The sequence below is a fragment of the Oncorhynchus keta genome, chromosome 14, assembly GCF_023373465.1.
Source record: "Oncorhynchus keta strain PuntledgeMale-10-30-2019 chromosome 14, Oket_V2, whole genome shotgun sequence".
In the NCBI taxonomy this organism is placed as follows: Eukaryota; Metazoa; Chordata; class Actinopteri; order Salmoniformes; family Salmonidae; genus Oncorhynchus; species Oncorhynchus keta.
In genome coordinates this window covers 70,121,771-70,140,852 of record NC_068434.1, presented here as the reverse complement: position 1 = coordinate 70,140,852, position 19,082 = coordinate 70,121,771, and the positions used below count along the sequence as shown (strand labels likewise).

At 45.8% G+C, this 19,082-nt stretch overlaps 1 protein-coding gene across 3 annotated transcripts; it reads left to right on the top strand.

Moving 5' to 3' along the window:
• Window positions 1-1,985: 1,985 nt before the first annotated feature.
• On the top strand, window positions 1,986-18,929 carry LOC118393894 (rho family-interacting cell polarization regulator 1-like). 3 transcript variants are annotated; one of them, XM_035787066.2, is made up of 17 exons: window positions 1,986-2,179; window positions 8,718-8,802; window positions 9,140-9,261; window positions 9,374-9,452; window positions 9,633-9,656; window positions 9,786-9,839; window positions 10,052-10,201; window positions 10,509-10,572; window positions 10,731-10,774; window positions 10,874-10,999; window positions 11,276-11,424; window positions 13,291-13,399; window positions 14,958-15,656; window positions 15,738-15,943; window positions 16,275-16,374; window positions 16,471-16,612; window positions 18,240-18,929. In XM_035787066.2, the coding sequence occupies exons 3-17, from the start codon at window positions 9,143-9,145 to the stop codon at window positions 18,308-18,310; spliced, it is 2,136 nt and encodes a 711-aa protein (XP_035642959.1). In that variant the 5' UTR covers window positions 1,986-2,179; window positions 8,718-8,802; window positions 9,140-9,142; the 3' UTR covers window positions 18,311-18,929. The 3 variants fall into 3 exon arrangements, with proteins under 3 accessions (XP_035642959.1, XP_035642960.1, XP_035642958.1); XM_035787067.1 differs by having other exon boundaries at window positions 1,987-2,179; window positions 14,958-15,650; window positions 16,272-16,374; XM_035787065.1 differs by having other exon boundaries at window positions 1,987-2,179; window positions 16,272-16,374.
• The last annotated feature ends 153 nt before the right edge of the window (window positions 18,930-19,082 follow it).

Here is a 19,082-nt window from a genome sequence, read left to right as displayed (position 1 = left end):
GAGCAGTCTCAGTTGAATGACTAGTCTTGAAACCTGACTGATTTGGATCAAGAAGGTCATTCTGAGAGAGATAGCGGGAGAGCTGGCCAAGGACGGCACGTTCAAGAGTTTTGGAGAGAAAAGAAAGAAGGGATACTGGTCTGTAGTTGTTGACATCGGAGGGATCGAGTGTAGGTTTTTTCCGAAGGGGTGCAACTCTCGCTCTCTTGAAGACGGAAGGGACGTAGCCAGCGGTCAGGGATGAGTTGATGAGCGAGGTGAGGTAAGGGAGAAGGTCTCCGGAAATGGTCTGGAGAAGAGAGGAGGGGATAGGGTCAAGCGGGCAGGTTGTTGGGCGGCCGGCCGTCACAAGACGGGAGATTTCATCTGGAGAGAGAGGGGAGAAAGAGGTCAGAGCACAGGGTAGGGCAGTGTGAGCAGAACCAGCGGTGTCATTTGACTTAGCAAACGAGGATCGGATGTCGTCGACCTTCTTTTCAAAATGGTTGACAAAGTCATCTGCAGAGAGGGAGGAGGGGGGGAGGGGGAGGAGGATTCAGGAGGGAGGAGAAGGTGGCAAAGAGCTTCCTAGGGTTAGAGGCAGAAGCTTGGAATTTAGAGTGGTAGAAAGTGGCTTTAGCAGCAGAGACAGAAGAGGAAAATGTAGAGAGGAGGGAGTGAAAGGATGCCAGGTCCGCAGGGAGGCGAGTTTTCCTCCATTTCCGCTCGGCTGCCCGGAGCCCTGTTCTTTAAGTTCCATGAAAGGGGGGAGCAGATAAATCGTGTTCATTTTCAAAGTTCTGTGGTTCTTACTCCCTCTGCATATATTTCATCCTCCTCCCATAGCAGTTCTTCTGAGAAAATAAATATTTAGGGATGATGTCTAAAATGTTAGGTGTTCCATAAAGATGTTAGGCTACCTCTTCAGCCTCTGTGCTGTTATAGATTAATTGTTTTATATGCCTTTTTATTTTCCTGCATAAGTAAACCTCTGATTATACTTCTATTGCCATTCATTCCTATTAGACTGGTTTGGATTTCTCCCTGACCAATATAGCTGCCATGTTCACACCTTTCTGGCACTTTGAGGGTTTATGACATAGCCCTTCTAGTAATTTAATAGCATCTCTGTGTGAACCACCATGTTGGTGTAAGAAAAAAAAATCTGTGAAACGGTTCTATATTTAGCACCAGAGACCACATACTGTTGTCATGGAAACACCACAAACTTCAGTGTCCTAGTTTATGCTGTGGAAGGGTATTTTCATCAATATTTTTGAATAATTCAGTAAAGGAAGAACTAAACCCACGCTCAGAGACTGGCTGACTTCTCAACCCCTCCCTGCACAAAACGCTTACAAAACCCAGGCGCTCGCTATACTTGAGAAGGAAAATAGGTAGTGCCTTAATGCGCAGACACACATTAAGGCTATAGCCTACTCCACACATGGCCATACAACCTTGTGTTAAACATTGTGTTTCTGTGTGTGTGTGTGTGAGAGAGAAATTTTCCCTTGTGTACTTTAACCATTTGTACATTCTTACAACACTGTGTGTGTGTATATATATATATATATAAATATGACATTTGTAATGTCTTTATTGTTTTGAAACTTCTGTATGTGTAATGTTTACTGTTCATTTTTATTGTTTATTTAACTTTTGTATATTATCTACCTCACTTGCTTTGGCAATGTAAACACTTGTTTCCCATGCCAATAAAGCCCCTTGAATTGAATTGAGAAAGAGAAGGAAAGAAATATGTGCTAGAAGCTGTTTCTATTGGCCCCAAGTGCAGATGGGTATGTGCGACGCTTGATGGCTCCAGAACACTGCAAGAAAATCCTGAAACGTCGATGTTTATGAAAAACGTATTTTCACCTCCCCTTCCTATTCTCAGAATATAACGGGATTCTTGTCGTCAGAAACAGACGCGCTCTTTCCGTTTACACCGAACGCCACACCCCTTACTAGGGGGGGGGGGGTGTAGCCCCGTGGCGTCGCCAGGAAAAGAGGGGGAGGGGAGGGGAGGATGAGCGAGAGTGACAGTGACAAAGTGAAACATTTGTTGGGAGTCGGAGTAAGGACAGCGCCCATGCTGAAATTGGATAGGCCTACCTTTTTATTCTCACATCGAAACATCGGACTATCGTTCTCCGGTCGAAATAGCGGCGAATGAAACATCGGATCCTTTGGACATGTACGTAACAACAGCAACTTGTATGAATCATTTCCCTCCTCTTTTCTAAACCGGGGGTTTGCATTCATAGTGTAGTTTACAGTGTTATTTACGGCTTTCTCAAACTCTTCCGCTATGTGGCAAAAGTGACAGATTGCGCTTAAAAAGATGTTCTGGTAGGCTACTAAACGTTTTTAACTAGGCTTGGTTTTGTTCAAATTGAAAGAGCCAAGTCATTTTCTTCTTTTCATTCTACCGGACAGTGGGGGGTTGGAAAATGTTACCAGGTTGGGCGTTACGGGGTGGATGGAGATTTGGGGTTGGGGAGAAGATGTCACGCTGTGGTTATCACCCGTAACGTGACCGACAATACATCCTTCTTTTCTTTTTTGATGACCCAGAGGCGAAAACATCCACAACCACTGAGTCCAGGATCTCGAGTTTACCGGGTTGAAAACTTTGAGGCCATGTTCCAATTTAGTGGAGCATCCTAAACGCTGCGCAAGTGCGCTGTTTTGGAGTTGTTCGCCATGGCCTATGTCGTCCATTTATGTCTGTGTTTTTAGAGATTAAAGGATTATCCTCAATCTCTTTTTTTTCACACCACTGGGTGTCTGTCAATCTGTCGATGGGTTTCTCTGCATCTATCCACATGGTCCTTCCTTTATAATCTGTGTTAAATCGTTTATTCATGCAGGTGACCAGTCCCCATCACCCCTACCCTGAATGTAACTCACTGCTTGTGCAGTGGAGGATAGTTTGAATGAATTTTTGACCAAGTTCCACATGCACAACAGTGCAAGGCCACTGTCTCACAATGATGACCTCATGGTTTCATTGAATTAATGAATCTCTGGGATGGCAGGTAGCCTAGTGGTTACAGCGTTGGACTAGCAACCGGAAGGTTGAATCCCCTGAACTGCCAAGGTAAAAATCTCTCGTTCTGCCCCTGAACATGGCAGTTAACCTACTGTTCTAGGCCGTCATGGAAAATAAGAATTTGTTCTTAACTGACTTGCCTAGTTAAATAAAGGTTAAAAAGAAATATATGAATCTCTTCACTGATGACATTATTACTGTAATTCTAACCCTTTTTAGGGAGATCGTTCACAAGAAGTCCTTGTAAATCTTACAAAATTACAGTGGAGTAAGTCTGGCTGGCCAGCGCATGAACAGCAGGCCACTCTGTCACACACAAACACACTAAGCCATACTCTATGGACTTTATGCAAACCATCCAATATTTCTTGACCGTCCTGCGTTTGCATAAAGTCCATAGAGTATGGCTTCGTGTGTGAGAGAGTGGCCTGCTGCTCATGTGCTGGCCTGCTGAGTGTGTGGGAACAGCTCTATGGAAACTCAGCCTCGTGGGTTAATTCTTACAATCTGTCCTTTGTATGCGAGCCGCCTGTGGAGAGGATTAATAATAGCTAATGATCCCATCAACTGCTCACTAACACTGGTGAAGAAAGGGATACACACACAGAAAAACATAAACATCACAAATATAGATCTACTGCAGTCTACACCTGGATCAAGAGGTGGCACTGGCAGGGATTGAGTTTCGGCATGTGTGTGTTTGGAGGTTCATGTCTGAGATGAGAAGTGTATGTGGGGGCTGCTGTGTTTTGTGTATGTGTGTTTGTGTATGTCTATGTTAGTGAATGTGTTGGCTGGTAAAAAATAATAATCCATAAAATGTAATAAAGACAGCCTTCATTTATCAGATTTGTTACCCAAACCACACCTCTATCCAAACTAAACCTGACCTTGACTAACCTAAACTAATCCTCTCAGCGTCCGGCTTGGATTAAGGATTAAACTGGACGCTTGGAATTCAGCATGGTCTATTTCACAATCTTAGACCAGAAATCACTTGGATACTTCCATGGTGATGGTAGAGGTTGCATGTGTACATTATATTAAATAGGCTTCAAATTAAGATTATTTTAGTTTATCTGTCCTTCTCTTCATCTCTCTCTGCCAACCACTTACTTTCTCACAGAAACACCCAACCATAAAGATGCAGGGTGGAGTAAGGGTAACTAACACTGTTTGGGATAGAAATTGGTAGTAAGTGGTCTGAGTGTTCTGTGTAAAAGGTAGGCTACTGCTGAGTCGTCATGTCAGTTTCATCTACAGGCATGTGGAGTTTTAGCCTCGCCTCAGCTCATTTACTGAATCTTTGTGTTAATTTAGGTTTGGCCTTCGCTAGTAAGATCAAGTTTAGCCTTTAATCCTTTTATCATAGCTAAGACACCTACCCTGTGGGGTGGCTGTAATGCTTATTACGGTACCCTCTTTTCTTGGAGAGGCTCTGTTAATGGTGACTGTACATGTGGCTGGTGTCTTGCTTGTTTAGACTGTTATTTTACTCTCATTTCCAAAGTACTTCAACCAGAACATTTTGTAGTGTGTGTGTAATGCGTATGACACAGTGGACACACATGCAATCTAACAAATGCCTTGAATATATGAGCAGGAGGAAGATTGGCAGTTTTACACTCTTTCACACAGTCATACTCATATGTGTACACTTGCACACACAGATGGTTATATATTCCTGGCCCAAGCTCCTCTGTAGAATGTCCTGTGTAGAGTCAGCCATCATACTTCCTGTATTCAGGATTGGATGCAGAGGGGGAGGAAGTGGGGGGGAACCGGGTTAATGGGGAACAGGGAAGGAAAGGAGAAAGAGAGAGGAAGCAAAAGCACAGAGTGTTTGCTGGATTCAGTGTTGGTTGTTGTCGTTGTTGAGCTATGTACGATGCAGCCACATAGCATTGGACATGAAACAGCAGACAAGCTCTGAGGGAAGGAGGGGAAGTAAGTGAGTGGGAGCTAGGCTGTGTTCTTGTTACGACTTCTGCGGAAGTCCGCTCCTCTCCTTGTTCGGGTGGCGTTCGGCGGTCGACGTCACCGGCTTTCTAGCCATCGCCGCTCCATTTTTCATGTATCCATTTGTTTTGTCTTGTTCCCTGCACACCTGGTTTTCATTCCCCAATCAATCCATATGTATTTATTCCTCTGTTCCCCATCATGTCTTTGTGTTTGTGTTACGTGTATTTTGTAATTGTGGATATTGTTACGCGCATTACTTTTTGGGGGATTTAAAAAAAAAATGTTTTGTTGAATTTTACCCCTTTTTCTCCCCAATTTCGTGGTATCCAATTGTTTTTAGTAGCTACTATCTTGTCTCATCGCTACAACTCCCGTATGGGCTCGGGAGAGACGAAGGTTGAAAGTCATGCGTCCTCCGATACACAACCCAACCAAGCCACACTGCTTCTTAACACAGCGCGCATCCAACCCGGAAGCCAGCCGCACCAATGTGTCGGAGGAAACACCGTGCACCTGGAAACCTTGGTTAGCGCGCACTGCGCCCGGCCCGCCACAGGAGTCGCTGGTGCGTGATGAGACAAGGACATCCCTACCGGCCAAGCACTCCCTAACCCGGACGACGCTAGGCCAATTGTGTGTTGCCCCACGGACCTCCCGGTCGCGGCCGGTTACGACAGAGCCTGGGCGCGAACCCAGAGTCTCTGATGGCACAGCTGGCGCTGCAGTACAGCGCCCCACCCGGGAGGCCCCCGCGCATTATGTTTTGTCTATGTTCCGTGTTTGGCCACATTTTATGTTACTTTGTGCTGTCATTTTGACCGGAATAAAATGTGCGCCTGTTCACTACACTCTGCTCTCCTGCACCTGACTTCGCCTCCAATACACACTCCTAACAGAATCTTACACCTAACCATGGAGTCAGCAGGAGCAGGTACCCCGGTCAGAGGAGTCGAGGAACGCGGCTATGCTACATAATCTCGGTGCCATGATGGATCGCGTTGTCCAGACCATGGACCGCTGGGAGAGACAGGAAGTCTCTCCAGCGCCTCGACCAGCTCAACCGGGGTAATCTCTACTCGCCCCGTCCAGACCCAGCTCCAGTGGAATACGTCTCTCCCTTCCCAGGGAGTATGATGGGACAGCCGCACAGTGCCCGGGGTTCTTTATACAACTGGACCTATACCTGCCTACTGTTCACCCAGCTCCCTCAGGAAGGGAGAGAGTATCCGTCCTCGTCTCATGCCTCTCGTGGAGAGCTCTGGAGTGGGCAAACACTGTGTGGGGAGAGGAAGACTCTTCCATTTGAGGCAAGGGACGAGAAGCACACAGGAATTGGCGCTGGAGTTCCGGACCTTGGCCGCCGGAGCAGGGTGGAACGACAGGGCCCTCATCGACCACTATCGATGTAGCTTACGTGAGGACGTCAGACGGGAGCTGGCCTGCAGGGATGCCACCACCACCTTTGACCAACTGGTGGATATGTCCATCAGGTTGGATAACCTGCTGGTCATCTGTGAACGTCCTGAGGGGGCTCAGTCGGTTCCATCTCCCAGCACTCCCGCTCCAGTGCCTATGGAGTTGGGAGGGACTGCGCGTAGGAAGGCTGGAGGAGGGGCCTTCACGTGCACCATCTGTGGCCGCAGAGGGCACACTGCCGGTCGGTGCCGGGTTGGTCCCTCTGGGAGTCGAGGCAGCAGGCAGGGCACTCTGACGTCACCCCTGGTGAGTATGCACCACTCTCATCCAGAGTCCTCTGTTGTCCACCTGTTTGTACCTGTTTATTTCCCTGAGTTCTCCCCGCATTCCCAGCATAAGGCGCTTGTCGATTCAGGTGCAGCTGTGAATTTTATTGACAGAGCGTTAGCACTTAGTTTAGGGATCATCATTATTTCTGTAGATAGACCTTTTCCGGTTCACACTCTGGATAGTCGACCATTAGGGTCTGGGCTAATCAGGGAGGCCACCATCTCCCAGGTCATGGAGACGCAGGGGGGTCACCATTAGAGAATCAGTCTCTTTCTCATTGACTCTCCTGCATTTCCCGTGGTACCAGGCCTTCCCTGGTTGGCTCGTCATAACCCCACCATTTCCTGGCAACAGAGGGCTCTCACGGGGTGGTCGCGAGAGTGCTCGGGGAGGTGTGTAGGGGTTTCCGTTGGTGCTACCATGGTGGAAAGTCCAGACCAGGTCTCCACCGTGCACATTCCCCCAGAATATGCCGATTTGGCTCTCGCCTTCTGTAAGAAGAAGGTGACTCAATTACCACCCCATCGATTGGGGGATTGTGCGATAAATGTATCCCCTAACGTGTATCCCCTGTCGCAAGCGGAGACAGTGGCTATGGAGACATATGTCTCCGAATCCCTGTGTCAGGGGTGCATTCGGTCCTACACTACACCCGCCTCCTCGAGTTTCTTTTTTGTGAAGAAGATGGATGGAGGTCTGCGCCCGTGCATGGAATATAGAGGTCTCAATCAAATCACGGTGAGGTACAATTACCCGCTACCTCTTATCGCCACGGCGATTGAGACAATGCACAGGGCGAGCTTCTTCACTAAACTGGATCTCAGGAGTGTGTACAATCTGGTGCGTATCTGAGAGGGAGATGAGCAGAAGACGGAATTTAGTACCACCTCAGGGCATTATGAGTACCTCGTCATGCGTTACGGGTTGATGAATGCTCCATCAGTCCTCCAATCCTTCGTAGATGAGATTTAGCATTGGAGTCAGACCGAGGCTCCTGCGGTGGACGAGTGGTTCAGACGCGCGGAGGAGACCTGGGAAACCACCCATGGTCACCTCCAGCAGGCCGCGCTGCGCCAAAAGACCAGCGCGGACCATCACCGCAGTGAGGCCCCGTTGTTCACAACAGGGGACAGGGTCTGGCTCTCGACCCGAAACCTGCCCCTCTGCCTGACCTGCTGGAAGCTGGGTCCGCGGTTTGTGGGGCTATTTAAAGTCCTGAGGAGAGTGAACAAATTAGGTTACAGCTTCCCCCCGATTACCGCATTAACCCCTCGTTCCATGTGTCTCTCCTCAGGCCGGTGGTGGCTGGTCCGCTCCAGGAGTCTGAGGTACGGGAGGTTCCCGGGGGGCGGAGTACTGGGGGGTGGTACTGTTACAACTTCCGCCGACATCGGCTCCTCTCCTTTTTCGGGCTGAGTTTGGCGGTCGACTTCACCGGCTTTCTAGCCATCGCCGCTAAATTTTTCATGTATCCGTTTGTTTTGTCTTGTTCCCTGCACACCTGGTTTTCATTCCCCAATCAATCCATATGTTTTTATTCCTCTGTTCCCCATCATGTCTTTGTGTAAGATTGTTTGTGTTACGTTTATTTTGGAATTGTGGATTTTGTTACGCGCATTACGTTTTGTCTATGTTCCGTGTTTGGACACATTTTATTTTACTTTGTGCTGTCACTTTGGACCGGAATAAAAAGTATGCCTGTTCACTACACTCTGCTCTCCTGCACCTGACTTCGCCTCCAATACACACTCCTAACAGGTCTGTTAAATGGCTCTCCTTCCCCATACGCATTTTGTCTTCTCCAATATCACTTATCTCGTCCTTTCTCATCAAAGGACATGAAGGAAAGGATATTAGGGAAGGATGCATTTGAAAATAAGCCATGGAGTGGGATGGAGTATGGTAGAGAGTAAGAGGGGGAAGAGAGCGTGTGTGTCCGACCTGTAATGTCTTCCCTCCTGTTCCTTTACAGGATGTGTCCTAGGATCTGTGGAAGCCACCCCGCCGTGCTAAGTCCTCCCAGCATGCAGTAGGGGCAGTCCACCTTAACACCACAGGTAAGACGCATGCACTCAATCACACGCACACCCACACACAGACAGACTCTCCAGACCTGAATGCTGTAACACACTGATGGCTGGCGCGCAGTGAAAAGCAAGTCCACCCTGCAGTGTCTATGAACTGTGACCTTATCTTCCTCATTGAGCCAAATCTACTCATTGGCAGTAGTGTGTCTGTGTGTGTCTGGCTGCCTGTGTGTACTAGCCACTTATCACCCCCTGTGGAGTATGAAGCCACTACAAGCAAACACCATTGCGTGTGTGTTATTGTCTCTCTCTTAATCTTCAGTACTCCACTATGTCTATTACAAAGTATATTTCTCTCTGTGTTTAGTTCATGGCATCGCCCTCTAAAGGAGCCAGGATGTTTACAGGTTCTACCAAGAACCCAACCCCTAAAATACCGCAGCCTGAGAGGCTGGACGAGGTGTACTCTGCACTGAGGAGAGGCCTACAGTGAGTACACACACACACGACTGGCCTGACTGTTGTAGCAGACAGGTCTACAGCGATACAGGAAATTATTCAAAGTGAAACAGGAAATGACATCACAATGCTGTGTTCTCAGGTCATTCCTGCAGGTCCACCAGCTGGAGCTGGGCAGCCTGGGGCAGCAGATAAGAGAGAGCAAGAGAAATGGCCGTCTGGTGAGAACACACACCACCAATCACACCAGTCTGACGAGTACTAACCCATCATCACCACACTGGCCAATGCCGCTCGCACCATCCCACTAAGGGGACATTTAATTTCTCAGGACATTCTGTTAGAGTAATACTGTGTGCAATATGATGTTAACTTTTATATACCTCCTTTCCTCTCTGCAGGGGTCTCTGTATGAGTTGGATAAGGTGGGTTTCAATCACACCAGGGGAGATGACTGTATTAATTCACAACTCTATTAATAAACTAATGAATATGTACATTTTGGGGTGATTTAATGACTGAATAACTTGTCTTTGATCTTTGTGCTTTATCAGCAAGTGAAGGCTATAGAGAGATTTATGCGTCGCTTGGAGTTCCACCTCAGCAAGGTATGACTTTGTGTGTGCATCTGCAGTGCAGTAAGATACCTGTTAGCCATACATTTGTCATAGTGTTGTCATAATGTTGTAACTACAGAGTAGACTCTGTTTTGTTATAGTATAACCATCTCTAATACTTTTTGGTAGCAGATTAAGGAGCTTTACAGGTCTGCATCACCATAGTGTTTCTGCACAGCTGTAATGTTGCTTTAACGTTCCAGGTAGAGGAGCTGTACGATGCTTACTGTATGCAGCGGCGGCTGAGGGATGGGGCCAGCAAGATGGTGGCAGCCTTTAACTCTGCCACAGGGAGCAAGGAGGCACGGGAGAGCCTGAATGAGGCCAACAGAGGCTACAGGGAGTACACTGAGGTAAGGGGCAGGGGCTTATGAGTACACTGGGGAGACGTGTTAGATAACAAGGCTATTCTCTCTTTCATAGAGCCTTTTAACATTTAAAATAGCCATTTACAGAATGGAAAGTAAGGTAAAGTAAGTCTTGAAATAAGTAACTTATCAGAAATAAGAGTTTGACCGCAATGTCATGTTGCTTTGACAACAAACATCACAGATTATTATTGATATGAATGGCTCATTCTCTCTCTCGATCTCTCTCTCGCCTCTCTTTTTCTCGCCTCTCTCTCTCGCCTCTTTCTCCTTCGTCTCTCTCTCTCTGCAGCACATGTGTTCGCTGGAGAGTGAACTGGAGAACCAGATGGGAGAGTTTCACATCAAGATGAAAGGTGAGTCATTTTCTCACCCCCCTCCTTCTCCCACCAATTTGTTCTGACCCTCACTCCCATCTGTTCTTACCACCCCCTCACTCTCTTTCTCTCTCATTCTAGTGTTCTCCCTTTGTGCAAATGTTATGTGCTGTAACTGTATGTCTCTTGTATTGCAGGTCTGATTGGCTATGCACGGTTGTGTGCAGGAGACCAATATGAGGTGAGAATAACTCATTGACACACACTCACCTACACCGACATATGCACACATGCAGTATACGCACACACATGAGTAACTGATGGTACCCTTGACCCCCAGGTTCTGATGCGTTACGGGCGTCAGCGCTGGCGGATGAAAGGCCGTGTGGAGGTCAGCAGTAAACAGGTGTGGGACAGTGAAGACAATGTCTTCCTGCCTCTTATCACAGAGCTCCTGTCAATCAAGGTGAGAAAGCCCTTTGGAAGGAGCATGATAGTGTTTATGATCAAATCAGTATTTACTGTAATTAACTCTGGATAAACGTGTTTGTGTTTATAATAACATGTATAATAACATATACATGTTTATAATAATGATATGTTATTACTGTATTGCCATGTTATTATCACATTATTGTACACAAACAGCAAAAATACCCAGAACTTAACAATAGTCCTAAAAAACATCACTTACCGCTACCATTCAACTGACTGTGGTTGTTTGTCCATTGTGGTTGCCAAGGTGACTGAGCTGAAGAGCTTGGCCAATCACGTGGTGGTTGGCAGCGTGTCCTGTGAGACACTAGACCTGTTCTGTCCACTGCCTCAGACGGTTGCTGTGGATATCAATGACTTGGGGACAGTAAAACTGAACCTAGAGGTCAACTGGAGGTCAGTCTCACCTCAATCATCCCTCTTTACCAATTCATCCCCTTGTCTCACCTCCTTCCACCTCAACCCCTGTTCCACCTTCATCTATCTCCCCATTCTATTGGTGATAGCCAAACCAGGCCATTTGTGAGAGAAAGAGTACTGTTTGTGTCAAGACTGACTCAGTTTGTCAGTAGTAATAACACACAATACAGCTGTTTCTATAATATATATCTCGAATGTAAATACAGTTGAAATCAGAAGTTTACATACACTTAGGTTGGAGGTATTAAAACTCGTTTTTCAACCACTCCACAAATTTCTTGTCAACAAATTATAGTTTTGGCAAGTCGGTTAGGACATCTACTTTGTGCATGACACAAGTCATTTTTCAGTGGGTCAGAAGTTTACATACACTAAGTTGACTGTGCCTTTAAACAGCTTGGAAAATTCCAGAAAATTATGTCATGGCTTTAGAAGCTTCTTATACGCTAATTGACATAATTTAAGTCAATTGGAGGTGTGTCTGTGGATGTATTTCAAGGCCTACCTTCAAACGCAGTGCCTCTTTGCTTGACATCATGGGAAAATCCAAATAAATCAGCCAAGACCTCAGAAAAAAAAATGTAAACCTCCACAAGTCTGGTTTATCCTTGGGAGCAATTTCCAAACGCCTGAAGGTACCATGTTCATCTGTACAAACAATAGTACGCAAGTATCAACACCATGGGACCACGCAGTCGTCATACCGCTCAGGAAGGAGTTCTGTCTCCTAGAGATGAATGTACTTTGGTACGAAAAGTGCAAATCAATCCCAGAACAACAGCAAAGGACCTTGTGAAGATGCTAGAGGAAACAGGTACAAAAGTATCTATATCCACAGTAAAACCAGTCCTATATCGACATAACCTGAAAGGCCTTTCAGCAAGGAAGAAGCCCCTGCTCCAAAACCGCCATAAAAAAGCCAGACTACGGTTTGCAACTGCACATGGGAAAAAAGATTGTACTTTTTGGATAAATGTCCTATGGTCTGATGAATGAAATATAGAACTGTTTGGCCATAATGACCATTGTTATGTTTGGAGGAGAAAGGGGGAGACTTGCAAGCCAAAGAACACATTCCCAACCATGAAGCACGGGGTGACAGCATCATGTTGTGGGGGTGCTTTGCTGCAGGAGGGACTGGTGCACTTCACAAAATGAATGGCATTATGAGGCAGGAAAATGATGTGGATATTTTGAAGCAACATCTCAAGACATCATTCAGGAAGTTGAAGCTTGGTCGCAAATGGGTCTTTCAAATGGACAATGACCCCAAGCATATTTCCAAAGTTGTGGCAAAATGTCTTAAGAACAACAAAGTCAAGGTATTGGAGTGGCCATCATAAAGCCCTGACCTCAATCCTATAGAACATTTGTGAGCAGAATTGAAAAAGCATGTGCGAACAAGGAGGCCAACAAACCTGACTCAGTTACACCAACTCTGTGAAGAGGAATGGGCCAAAATTCACCCAACTTATTGTGGGAAGCTTGTGGAAGGCTACCCGAAACGTTTGACCCAAGTTAAACAATTTAAAGGCAATGCTACCAAATACTAATTGAGTGTATGTATACTTCTGACCCACTGGGAATGTGATGAAAGAAATAAAAGCTGAAATAAATCATTATCTCTACTATTATTCTGACATTTCACATTCTTAAAATAAGTGGTGATCGTAACTGACCTAAGACGGGGAATTTTTACTTGGATTAAATGTCAGCAATTGTGAAAAACTGAGTTTAAATGTATTTGGCTAAGGTGTATGTAAACTTCCGACTTCAACTGTATCTTGCCCTCTCTCACTTTCTCTCTCGCTCTCTCACACACTATCCTTCTCTCTCACCCAGTCCGTTTGATAAAGATGACCAGACCTCGTCCTCCAGTACGGTTTCGAAGCGCTTTTTGTCCAATCAGAGCCCTCCAGACACACCTTCCATGCGCGAGCAGGTGTTTTATGTGAGTCACACCCTGTCCTCCCTGCCTCTCTCCCCAGCTTTAACCTATGCTTAAGTCAGCAGTTCATAATGGTCTGTAAAACCTAAATATTGTATTGTTTTATTGTTGTTATTATAACCATTGATTACTACTAGCTATTATTAGTTACATTTTGTTCTGTTTCAGCTGCTCCCTGGCTGCTGTGTTTGTAGAGGTAGCAGTAGTGTGTGTGTGATTGTAGTAGAGGTGTGTGAGTATATCAGTGAGCTGTGTAGGAGAGGACTGTGTGAGCGTACAAGAGTGGGTTGTGGTGCGTGTGAGTGTATTGGTGAGCTATGTGAATGTAGGAGAGAAGTGTGTGAGGATAGGAGTGAGTTGTGTGAAGAGTGGAGATCTGGTTGTGGAGTGAATGAGGGTACCAATGATATGTGTGAGACCAGAAGTGAGAATGAATGTAGCTGTGGTCCGATTAGCTGTTTAATAGTGGTTGAGTAGTAGTCCAATTTCTCCCTCCTCTTCCTCGCCACGCCGAAGAGCGTTTCTCCTCGGAGCAGGACCAGACTGGGCCAACGCTGGTCAACGTTGGAGGTGTTCCGTTACACTTTGGCAGACAGGCTCTCTCCACCCAGCCGAATACACTCACAGTTGGTGTGTGGCTGCATACAGTTGAAGAAGTGTGGTTGTCTGTAGTTGAAATATGGTGGTCTGGTTAGTGTGTGGTGGTTTTGTCATCAAGTCATGATTTTCAGTGTTCTGTACTTGGTAAATGTGAACTAGCCAGTGAGTGAGTCTTGGTCAATGTAGTCTGATCATTGCAATTTTCTGAAATGCAGTGCCATCTACGGAATTTGATTATTTTGTCCTTCAGATATATTGAAAATCATATTTGTATTTAAAGCATATGTTCAGTGCGCAGTTCTGGTATAATTGTTCTGTCATAATGATGTTTTAGCCAATTAATTGTGTGACAGGAGGCCTCTTGAGTAGTGCAGTGGTCTAAGGCACTGCATCGCAGTGCTAGCTGTGCAACTAGAGATTCTGGGTTCGAGTCCAGGCTCTGTCGCAGCCGGCCGCGACCGGGAGGCCCATGGGGTGGCGCACAATTGGCCCAGTGTCGTCTGGGTTAGGGAGGGTTCGGCCGGAAGGGATTGTCTTGTCTTGTCGCGCACTAGCATCTCCTGTGGCGGGCCGGGCACAGTGCACGCTGACACGGTCGCCAGGTGTTCCTCCAACACATTGGTGCGTCTGGCTTCCGGGTTGGATGGGCGTTGTGTCAAGAAGCAGTGCAGCTTGGTTGGGTTGTGTGTCGCTTCTCAGTATGGGAGTTGCAGCGATGAGACATGACTGTAACTACTACCAATTGGATATCACGCATTTGGGGAGGGAAAAGGGCTGAAAAATACAAAGCAAAAAATTGTATGACAGGTCATCAAAATAGGAATTTAAATTCTCCTTTCCAGAAGAAAATAAATATTTTTTTTTTCCTCCATGTTTTGTCAGATGGACTCGCCTATTATTGATGACATATTTCTCTCTTCATCTGCCCCACCCCTTCCCTCTCTCATTTATCGCTGTGTAGTATCTATTGAGGAGACCAGGGGAGCTGGAGAATGGTACAGTCTGGTCAAACTCCTCTGAATCATCAGACGACTCTTCCAGCCCAGCCATGGGACACACACACAGGATGATGGCCACTCACAGCCTGCAGACCACACCCACTATCCAGATCTCCTTCAATCCCCGCCAATCAAGCGTCTCTACCCCATCCCTCTTGTCCAATCAGGAGGAAGGGGAGCCAGATGCCACCAAGGGATTTGGCAAAACAGACTCTGTGAAGTGTACACTGCTGAATGGCCATTTGAAGTGTTCTCGATCTCTCAGCCATGTCAGTGAGAGAGCCATAGACTGTGCTTTGACTAACAGGTTGTCTGACCAATCAGTTGAGTCCTCTGAAACTCCAGAACCCCTACCCCGCTTAGACCTTGAAGTCTCCTGTGTGGCTTCTCACTGCTCTAACCAGGACATGCATGAAGCCTTGGACTTGCATGAGTCTGTGGGCCCAGAGTCATGTGTTTCAACCCCAGTGGATCAATGTGATGCTCCTCCAGCCTCAACACTGCAGGCCGAGAAGCCTAGGGCTGGAGTTGAGGCTCTTCCCACAGACTGTGTACTGGGAGAGGGACTGAGGGAGGAAAAGTCCTCCGCGGAACACATTCACAGACTCCAATCTACTCAACCACAAGAGCTAACACTACCTGAAGAGACAGTGACTGTGAGTGTATGTGACAGTAGACATGTAATTGTGTGTGGGTAGACATGTAATTGTGTGATGTGTGTACTAAGTCTCTTTCCTCCATAGGGTCGATCTCACAGTCGGTCCTTCAGCTTCACTCAGGAAGTTGAGACTGCCCTGGAGAGCTTTGATTTTCTCAACTGCTCTGACCTTGATGATGATGAAGAAGAGGAGGAGAAAGAACATGCAGATGAGGAAGAAGATGAACAGAAGAGGGATGAGAATGAGAAGGAACAAGAGAAGGAAGACGAGACAAGGGACTTTGCTGAGAGGTCAGCATTCCCTTCTATTATGTATCAGGCTCTAACTGAACTCATCCTGCCATCTAGTGTTTGAAAAGCGGAATGGTATGTGAATTTAGTTTAATCTGGATGGTGGATTTAGTTTGTATAATACTGGGTGAAGTTGCATAGTGCTGTTTTCTAATGCTCTACTCTCACGCTACTTTGAATGCGCCCAAATCCTTCATATCCATTTCATAAGACAGAACTGTTTGCTCAATATTTTGTATTACACAGAGTGAGTCAGAGTCTGGGTGTGTGTGTCAGATTAAGTGTGTCAGATTGTGGTCTGTAATATTCTCCTTTTTGCTTTCCTCAGCAGTGATGAGTGTGAGGACGATGTTACAGAAATCATTGTCGAGGCCCCTGAAGGCTTCCGGAATGAGGACTGTCCACCTCTAGATGCAGACTGCAGCTCTGAGGTAATGATAATGATCATGGGTTTATGCCTGAATAAATAGTGCCTTATGTTTCAGTGTTCTGAACTGTAGAGAACTTTGCATGTAACATTTACATAGGAGGAGGAGAGTAGCGAGCAGCTGCAGGCCTCCAGTGAGACAAAGGAAGAGCAAGAGGAAGAAAAAGAGAAGGAGAAAGTGGAAGACAAGAAGGAGGAGGAGCAGGTTACAGAGATGGACATCCCTGCCACACAGGAGCATGGTGAGGGGGAGGGTCAACACATGGGAATCTGCTGACTTGAGAGTGGTTTGTAGTGTGAGGGGTGTTGATCGAGATGTGTGTGTAATTTGTATATACAGTGATTTTGGAAAGTATTCAGACTTATTTTGTAGGATGTGCAAATGAATAAAAAATAAAAAACTGAAATATCATATTTACATAAGTATTCAGACCCATTACTCAGTATTTTGTTGAAGCACCTTTGGCAGCGATTACAGCCTTGAGTCTTCTTGGGTATGACACTACAAGTTAAATAAAAGTTGCCTAGTTAAATAAAGGTTAAATAAAAATATAACAAGCTTGGCATACCTTTATTTGGTGAGTTTCTCCCATTCTTCTCTGCAGATCCTCTCAAGCTCTGTCAGGTTAGATGGGGAGTGTTGCTGTAGAGCTATTTGCAGGTCTCTTCAGAGATGTTTGATTGAGTTTAAGTCTGGGTTCTGGCTTGGCCACTCAGGGATATTCAGAGACTTGTCCACTCAGGGATATTCAGAGACTTGTCCAGAAGCAACTCCTGCATTGCCTTGGCTGTGTGTATAGGGTTATTGTCCCGTTGGACGGTGAACCTTCCCTCAGTCTGATGTCCTGAGCACTCTGGAGCAGGTTTTCATCAAGGACCTCTCTGTACTTTGCTCCGTTCATCTTTCCCTCGATCCTGACTAGTCTCCCAGGTGCTGCCGCTGAAGAACATCCCCACAGCATGATGCTGCTGCCACCACCATGCTTCACCGTAGGGATGGTGCCAGGTTTCCTCCTGACTTTACGCTTGGCATTCAAGCCAAAGAGTCTAATCCTGGTTTCCTCAGACCAGAGAATCTTGTTTCTCATGTCTGAGAGTCCTTTAGGTGCCTTTTGGCAAACTCCAAGCGGGCTGTCATGTGCCTTTTACTGTAGAGTGGCTTCCGTCTGGCCACTCTACCATAAAGGCCTGATTGGTGGAGTGCTGCGGAGATGGTTGTCCTTCTGGAATGTTCTCCCATCTCCACAGAGGATCTTTGGAGCTCTGTCAGAGTAACGATCGGGTTCTTGGTCAAGGCCAGACCAAGGCCCTTCCCCCCGATTGCTCAGTTTGGCCAGGCAGATAGCTCTAGGAAGAGTCTTGATGGTTCCACTGCGTTCTTGGGGACCTTCAATGCTGCAGACAATTCCTTCGACCTCTTGGCTTGGTTTTTGCTGTGACATGCACCGTCAACTGTGGGACCTTATATATACCAGTGTGTTCCTTTCCAAATCATGTCCAGTCAATTGTATTTACCACAGGTGGACTCCAATCAAGTTGTAGAAACATCAAGGATGATCAATGGAAGCAGGATGCCCCTGAGCTCAATTTCAAGTCTCGAAGCAAAGGGTCTGAATACTTATGTAAATAAGTTATTTCTGTTTTTTATTTTTTATAAATTAGCTAAAAAATATTAACCTGTTTTCGCTTCGTCATTGTGAGGTATTATGTGTAGATTGATGAGGGAAAAAAATATTGAATACATTTTAGGATAAGACTACCGTAACAAAATTTGGAAAAAGTCAAGGGGTTTGAAAACTTTCTGAATGCACTGTATTGATTGTGGAGGTGTCATTGGTGGAGAGTAAGTTGTATTTATGCTTCATGCAGGTGATGAGGCATCCTGTGTTGAGGAACCCCGCTCCTCAACCCACAGCAGTATAGCCACCACTGTCCTTTAACATAATGGAGATGCCACTTCTTCAGACCATTATCAGATGCCATCCTAATCCCACCACTCTCTTAAGAGATCCTTACCATTTCACCACTAACAGATCAAAGAGCTCCTCTTCTCGATCAGGCAATCAATTTCTGCCATGGAGTTCTTCTAGATCAGCCAAGCAATTTCTGCCATGGTGTTATTCTAGATCAGACAAGCAATTTCTGCCATGGAGTTCTTCTAGATCAGACAAGCAATTTCTGCCATGGAGGTGGAGATTGCGCAAATGAACATAAATATATTTGCCTCCCTCACTCCACTCGTGATTGAAAACATGAATGACTATTGTTGTCCACTCATCCAAAGGCCACGTGTACACACACAGTCACCTTACAGTGAAGATACATTTTTAGTCTAATGGAGCCTCTTCAATCAGAAAGTGCCTCAAGTTACAGAAAGAAGGATTGTCAGTTAACGAATACATGAAGAAAATGATATTTTTATTACAAACCAGAGAAGAATATGAATGAGTATAAAGAAGAGTTTTGATACATTGTTTATTTTCAAGATGACTTACAGATTGTGCACTATAAAAGATACAATTATTTACTGTTTCATATAAATAAATAATGTTGAGCGAATATGTTGCCTGCTTTCAGATGTTTAAACTTTATTATAAAAATCTGTTGGTTAAACTACTACATTGGATGGTATTTCTATGAGAGTACTTTCGGTGTGCTTTAAAAAATCAGTATTTGAGAATGACAACAATGAAACAAAACCCCTCAAATGTT